Genomic DNA, 8513 nt, shown 5'->3' with positions numbered 1-8513 from the left:
CTAGAATCAAATTTATTTATTTTTTCTCCCTCGATTGTCATTGTTGACTCTTATAGAACCTTTGTACTTATTTGTAATATAGTTTTAACTACTTTTGATATCTTTTTAGGATGAATGCACAAAGTTGGGTTGCAATTAAGCAAAATGAGACCTCTTAGAAATAGGTACCCAATTTTAAAAAACATGCACCCAATTTTGGCTCATTTATGCTACCCTAAATTTAAAAAATGTGCACCCATTTTTTTAAAAATTGGGTACCCATTTCTTAAAAAAAAAAAAAATTGAATTTTTTAGAAATGGGTACCTGTTTCTAAAAAAATCATTTTTTTAAGTTTTGGGGGAATTTTACATGCTGGTTTAAGTTTTTCAAAATGGGTATCCATTTTTTGAATTTCAAATAATGGGTGCCCATTTCTTACAAGATGAGGCAAGATTATTTTTCCTGCCTTGGATTTTGGTTTGGGATAGGCTTGGTGAGACTAACCTTATGCCTTGGCCTCTCAAGATTTTGCTAAGGCATTAAACTGACAAATTCATGCCTTGCCATAATTTTTAGAGAGTCTTCCCAATGAAATTCTTTTATGAAACAAAAATCCATTAGATTTCTTACTGTCCTAATTTCATAAATATAAATTTTATAGTGTTATGATTTAATTTAATATTTTTGTATTATTGTTTAATCAAAGGTGGTACCTAAATGTAAAATAGCGATGTTTACTAAAACTTTAATAATTTTTTTTTATTTTATGATTTTTAAAAAATTAATTTATATGTCATCAATCTACATTCAATTCTTTTGAAGTTAAATTTTTTTTTCAAAAAAGTGAAATTTTGATCAAATTTTGGTGTTCGTACACGAGGTTTTAAAATTTACCTTTATAGCCAATTAAAAATTAATTTAAAAATATATTCATTAAAAAAATCAAGAAAAATATTTTTATTAATCTTTGGTGTGTCAGGTAACTCTATTTAAAAGGATTCACAAAAAATCATTCATTAGTGTCAAATTATGGTGTTCGTACACGAGCGTGGTATGGTCCTGAAACATGCATTTTGAAAAGTGATTTTTAAAGATCCATATCAAAATAATAATCTATCATATGGGTATACAAATAAATTACATATTCAAAAAGAAGATCCCAGTGACTACAATTTTTATTTCTGAAGTTTTCTTAATATTTAATCTCTAAATGGCTCAAATTTTGGCATCAATTAACAAAATATTTCAAAAACAGGAAAAACACTTTTACTTTTTGCCCAAAAGTGAGACCCAACTTCTTGCATTGACCCTTTATGGATCAATTACTAATTTCTTTTATGTTTTTTTCTTTTGCATGATGACTTTCCAAATATTACTTTTTGATCCACTTATCCAGCTATCTAGTGCCTTATTAGAGGGTTATCTAATGCAGTGGTGGATCACATTGAAACCCTTGGATTATTATATCTTTGTGATGTCCCTAACATTCAGATGATTCACAAGCTCCTCACTACACTTGGTGAGTGTTTTCATAGTAAAACAAACATGTTTCACCTTCCCCTTGGTGAGATGAAAGCGGCCCTTGAGGATATTTACTAGATTCTAAAGATTACCTTCCATGGTCCTCAAATTGAGTTTGATTCACAACCTTGACTTGTTTTTGAGGCACTCAAATAGCCATTTGATGATCATATTAGTTTGGATAGAGTTAGTCCATGAGACAAGTTAGTCCAGAGATATGGGCTGACTCATCATCTTGTAGTTGTACTTAGTGGTTTCTTCAGCTATTACTTGATGCCCGATAAAGGACAACCTGGTCTATCCTATTAATGGGTGAGTATGTTGTAGAGGATGATGGATCATCTAGCTCACTTTGGATGAAGCCAGTGCACATTAGCACAAATATTTCATGAGATGCATGAAGTTATATATCATCGTGCTAAGAGCATGACAAATGGATTTTTTGTTCTACAAGTATAGGCATGGGATCACCTTCCCATCGTTGCTTCTATCTTCAATGATAGATGTTGCCAAGATAGAGCTTCATCTGGCAATACAATAGATAGATTTCTATCTTGCATTGAGTAGCACATATTTGTTTAATCTTGTCTAGATGAAGAAATATAATCTTTATATCCCTAATTACTTACTAATAAAATGGATAATTAAAGATAAATATATTGATTGGTAAAGAAACAACTAGTAATAAATAAATCAATATATGAACATTAATTAAGAGATATTAATATTAATATTAAAATATAAAAAATAAATATTTAAAGGTTTAATAGAAGAATGTATAAGATTAGTAAATATTTATTATCTTCTTCATTGATGTACACTTACATCCATCACACCATGATGGTATTATGATAGATCTATTAAAAATTATGGAGATACCCTACATTCCTAATTGAAGATCTACAACACATTTACATACAAAATCCTTATTAACAAGGGTTTCAAGAAAAATGAATACTAACATTTATCTCTTTTTTTTAGTCATTTACATTTACATTTCTCATTTACTATTGATCCCATAACCTAGGGCATCACCAAGGTAAACCCTCATCATACACAACCATGAAAACCTTTCTTTTCTATGTGTAACATCAAGATATCAGTTAGAGCTTATAGATCTAGAACCTACTCTATGTGAGCTTTCTAGATAAGTTCGTTACAATATTGTTAGACTACATCTCCTATTTTGTAAGACGTCCTTCCAATAGGTTGACCTAGTCCTTTCTATCCTTTTGCTAGGAAATTTTTATGTTTTGTTCCATTTTTCATTTCATTATGAGATCCACATTCAAATAGTTAAAAAAGTGAGTAGATCCACAATTTTTAAAGTTAAAATACAACTTCCTCTATGAATTTCAAGGTGAGTCTTTCATACATTGTTTTCTTTCATATCTTTACCCTAGATTTACATCTTGATTGGGATAATTGTATACACATAGCATCTAGATCTACATTATTTTATCAATTGCTTCAATTTTTTATACACATTATCCTATTAAGGGATAAAGGGTATATTTCCTTGTATTGCATAAAAATTTACGATCGATGCCCTTCTTCCTTTGGGTTCAAGCTAATCTAATTTGGATCATAAGTGAAATCATATTTATAAATTCTCCTCTTTCCCTTACATACATATCTGAATAGCTTAGTGGCCCAAATAAGTGGAGACCCACAATCCTATTAAAGTGTCTCCCTTTTCTTCGTAAACATCTATAGATTTTCATCCACTTTTTCTTTTATGCAAACTAACAATTATCATAGAGCTAGTGAATATATTTTGAAAGAAATATAAAACTAACTATTATCTCCAAATATAGATTTTGTATTTTATCATGTAAATTATAGGTTTTATTTCTTTTAAAACCATTCCCCTTGTATACCTATTATAATATTTTTAAATTTTGACTCATTCATGAAAATGAGTACAATTATTTAGTTATTTATTTTAAAAAACATATATCTCACCTCTTAGATTATTTATTTTACTTTTGCAATATATAAATCATAATAGAAGACAATAGTGATATTTAAAAACAAAGAAATAGTTGTATTAAAAGAATTTCTCTCCTTCTCTTAGGTTCAAGCTAATCCAAATTTTATTTTAAATTATATATTCCACTATTAAATGTTTTCTATTACTACTATTCATTACCTCCCTTTTATAATAAGGAAACAATGTTAGAGTTTTATGTTTCATTTATTTGATATATTTTAGAAATGATGTATCATATGTGAGAAACTAAAATAACATAATGACTAACTCAACAAATATGTGAGAGTACTTTGGATACTTTTATTATTATTTTATGCTTACTATAGCTCACATTTCTTGTAAGAGGGTAAGTTGTTTAGTAACATGGTAATTTGAATAAGTTAAATGTTATTAATAAATTATTTTTATTATAAAATATATAATAAATATGATAGTACATCAATTAAATCTTTAAAAATATTATGCATATTATTAAAACTAAATATGAATATGTTTTGAAGATACAGAGTAATGAATAAGTAAAATTTCATATATATGAAAAGTAGAGTACTATTACTCATCTCTTTTATACTTTGCATTGATCTCTCAATCAAGCGTATGAATGTCCAAGCACAAGTATGAACTAGTATGATAGGGTGCAGATGTATGAGATTTGAGGATGTAGGGAACACCACATAAGAAAGATTCATTATTAGTAATAGCAATACTTTGGCCAATTTTCATCAAGTGATTTAGAAACCTCCATTGATGAATAGTAAAAACATATTTATGACAGAAGATTTCTCCTTAATTGTTTTAAACTACTTGAAAATTAGAAGAAAATTTTTCATTCTTATTTTTAAAAATATTATCTTACCTTAAAATTTTAATTAATTACACCCTATTAATACCTAGATAATTATTTTTAATTGAAAAAAAAATACGTGACCTTAAAAATAAGTGATATATAATTAAAAATTTACTTAAATAAACTAAAAACAAAGCAATCACACAATACTCTCAAACTAAAGTAGAAAACCACTTTCACAATCTGTAGCAAAAGGTTCCCTAATATGGAACTCTTTCCGAGGCCTGAAATTTAATGGCCATTCTTTGAATTTTATTTTTCTACTTAGAAAAATAAGTTTCTACATAATTTCTTATATATAATATTTAATTTATAATTTTTTTGAACTGAAAATATTTAATATTGATTATTCCAAAACAGAAAATGACAATAAATTTTTTCCATAAAACATAAAACATAAAAAGAGAGGTAATAAAATGACAGGTGGGGGTGACCGTCAACTTCCAAGCCTGTCTTGCCCATTATGTGCATTCCATTGTCATTGGGATGAGTTTGCATGTCTAGATAAACTTGACGTTCTCTTACGTCGGCGAATTGTATATCCTGAAAAAGAAGGTATCTGGTTTTTTTGTTTGCAATAAGAGAAGTTCACAATTCCTTTTTGAGATTATTTGGAACCACTAATTTCTTTAACTAATCTGAACGGATCTCATCAGTTACGTTTATTCGACAAGATGTAAACCAAAATGAAGTTATTATCCGGTCACTTTGCTTTCCTTTTCCACATGTGAACGAATTGACATGATGATTATGATTTTTCCTTTAAATAATTCAAATTCCCAATATCATTTTTTTTTCACCGAACTCCGTACAAAATCAGATTGCTTGGGTGATGTGAAAGAAGTGTACATTCCGACTGATCTGAAAACTTATGTTGACACATTCAAACACTCCCATGAAGATCATTATTTGTCACTTGTCAGTTACGGAAGGGTATAAGTACTCTTTGTAATTATCTTTGTATTTCTGCGTTAACTTCATTTTTCTTGTTATGTTATTTGGAACTTACTAAATATCCAAACAATAAAGAATGGTCATTTTGAATTACCATTCTAATAATATTTTCTAATGTCGTAATAATCTTTTGTGTTTATCTGAAAAAAATTACACCAATTTTAAATACTTAGAGGCAAGTACCCCGGTTTCAAAAGTTGAAAAACTAACACAATTTCAAATTTATAGATTTAAATTTTTACGGTTTGTGAAACGGTGCCTTCCCAGGCAGCTCGTTCAGACTGCTTGAATATCCCATTGTTATCAAACAGGATCCAAATATCTTTACAGACCGTACATTCTATAGTGATGATAGAAAATGGTATATTCTTTGATCAAAGATGGATATTGGTATGGTTTTACTATTTTTTGACAAACCGATTTAGGTTTCTGAATTGTTTTTGTCGTCTCCATTGAAACAACTAAAATTGCAATCTAAGACGGCTGGTATGGAAGTACTTGGTCAAAGACGAAATCAGAGACACAACCGTATAGACAGATATCTGCATCATCACAAAAACTAAGCAAAACGATAGCTATAGAAAATTAACTCATCTGATTCTCATGTCATAAAAGTATCCTTTCGATAATCTTCAGCCAAAATAAACATAAAATACTTGTCAATCAGCTTTGTATATGGCACATAGATTTTCGATCTGCTATTTAGCTTTAGTTTTTCCATCAAGCTTCATGGCCGAGTAGAATATAAAGAACTCTCGATGATCTCAAATGCTTACAAGCTCCCTTATGAATTGTAATATTTTGTGTTAGACATCGCTCCCTTAGTTTACTAACAGCTGCTCCATGGCAATCCAGAATAGTAAATCCCTATACTTGTGTTCTGTGTTGTGTTTTTCGCTTCTTGTCTTGATGCATTCGGTAGAGTGCAAGAATAAAAAGGTTCTAAAGCCATGCATGAATTTGAATTTCTATTACCACGATATACTTTACCTTGGGTCAGATGTTGAGAATGCAACATCTGTACTGATAGCACCAGATGCAGCTAATTTTAGTCTCCAGTTTGGATCTATGGTAGTATTTGATGATGCCATTACACTTGAAAAAAGTATGCATTCACCACAAGTGGGAAGAGCTCAAGGACTCTACGTCTACAATGGAAAATATGCCCTGGGTGCTTGGTTTGGGTTCACAATTGTTCTGAATTCTACTGACTATAAGTATAAAGGCTCCCTTACTATTGCTGGAGCCGATTATCCACTTAAGGATAAGCACAGATATTTTCCTGTTGTGGGTGGGACTGGGGATTTCTTAATGGCAAGGGGCATTTGCACTATTACCACTGATGAGGTGGAGCCAATATCTTATTTTAGACTATTCATGAATATCACGCTCTATGAGTGTTACACATAGGAAGTCATTGCATATTTCTGCGTTACCCTTCAATAAACTTAAATTGCGCTGAATTTTATGGCTCCAGAGGATATCTTTGATGAATTGTCCCTTTTTAAAATGCTATGTACCACGTTATATTTTAGGATTGTTCAAATTTGTCTTCGTAGATGTTTTGTAATTCATCCTTGGGCTACACTAGCGCTTGTATGAGATTGTTAGAATATTTAATGCAGATGGTCGTTTCTCCCTGGAGCCAAACGCCCACCTACTACCTGACGACCAGCAGAACAGATAGAAACATAAATGTGGTGGGTGAGTTTTCAAATTCAGGAATGAGGGGAAAACATTTTGCAAGTATAACAAAAGGAATGATCAGATTCGTTCGATGAAGCAGAGTTTGTAGATCAATTAGATCAGAGAGAAGTTGCAGAGCTGAGCAAAGAAGGAAGAAGGAAAGAAGTTTGTGCCTGTAGTTGCACGTGCTTCCCTTGTTCACTCTGTAAGTTTGTTGTTATTAGATTCGTCCTATTGAAGCAGTGATTGCTCCAAGCACCTTTGTATGCAGCCATTAAGAGCTGCAAGTTTAAAAGTTTATTGAAGTTTTTGAAGCATAATTAGTTTAGGGTTCTTTTAGGATTTTCTGGTTGAAGCTGAATGCTCCCAGATTTTGTAATAGTTTAAATCTCAGTTGAATAGAAAAGAAAGTAAGCATACTTAAATCTATTGTTCTTCCTCTTCTATTCATTGTATTTGAGAAACTTTGTTGAAAGGTTAAAGCTCGGCTCTCTGGTTTTAATCATGAAAGCATTCATGTTAGATTGTTTATAATTTATAAATTTTATTAGTTGGAGCCAACCTTACTCGGCATCCATTGTCTCCTTTGTGTGCCGAGCTCACTCGGCACCTGTTCCCTGTCACTCGGCACCTTCAAGTGTTGAGCAAGTGCCGAGCATAACTGGCACTCGGCACCTTCATGTGCTGAGTAAAATTAGCACTCGGCACCTTCCTGTGCTGAGCATTTCTCAAGTGTCGGGTGAAATTTTTAGGTTTAGGGTTGTGAGTATTTGAGTATTAAATTAATTTTTAATATATTTCTCACATGGTATCAGAGCTTTAAGGCCCCACATCGACAGTGAGTTAGGGCATTTGTTTTCTTGGGTTATTTGACATGGAAGGAGATGTAGGAAAGATATGGCAGCAGCCACCATCCTTTAATGGGCAAAATTATGATACATGGGCAAAGAAGATGAAGACCATAATGGTTGCAAATGATTTGTGGGAGTTTGTGGTTGATGGATTCAATGATGTGACTGATCCAACTCAGTATGTTGCCCTCACAAATGCACAAAAGACTCATTTGAAGAAGTCAAAGAGGAAGGATGCTAAGGCATTAAGTTTGATTGAATCAGCAATGATAGAGATAGTATTCTCAAATATTGCAGCAGCAAATTATGCAAAGGAAGCATGGGATATCTTTGAGATTAACTTCAAGGGGACTGATAAAGTCCATACAGTAAAGCTACAGAACATAAGGAGGGAATTTGAGAACCTTTAGATGAAGGAAAATGAATTAGTTGCAGACTTCAGTTCAAGGACCTCCAATGTAATTAATCAACTGAAGTCAAATGGAGAAGACTATCAAGAGCAAAGGATAGTGGAGAAGATATTGAGAAGTTTACCTTATAAATATGACAATTTGGTCATGACCATAGAAGAGGCAAAAGACCTCACCGTTTTGACAATGGATGAGTTGATGGGTTCTCTTTAAACCCATGAGCATAGGATCAATAGATCTACATCTTCTACTTCCCAAGAGCAAGCATTCA

At 31.5% G+C, this 8513-nt stretch overlaps 1 protein-coding gene across 1 annotated transcript; it reads left to right on the top strand.

Annotated features, from left to right (window-relative positions):
- The first annotated feature begins 6138 nt into the window (after nt 1-6138).
- Nucleotides 6139-6705, top strand: LOC149539538 (disease resistance response protein 206-like). The gene has a single exon (XM_089802588.1). The coding sequence runs from the start codon at nt 6139-6141 to the stop codon at nt 6703-6705; it is 567 nt and encodes a 188-aa protein (XP_089658714.1).
- Nucleotides 6706-8513: the final 1808 nt, after the last annotated feature.

The sequence above is a fragment of the Cupressus sempervirens genome, chromosome 9 (genome assembly GCF_028749045.1).
Source record: "Cupressus sempervirens isolate cs-2001-9-10 chromosome 9, ASM2874904v1, whole genome shotgun sequence".
In the NCBI taxonomy this organism is placed as follows: domain Eukaryota; kingdom Viridiplantae; phylum Streptophyta; class Pinopsida; order Cupressales; family Cupressaceae; genus Cupressus; species Cupressus sempervirens.
Note: the sequence above shows the minus strand (reverse complement) of the source record. Positions and strands in the feature narration are given on the sequence as shown.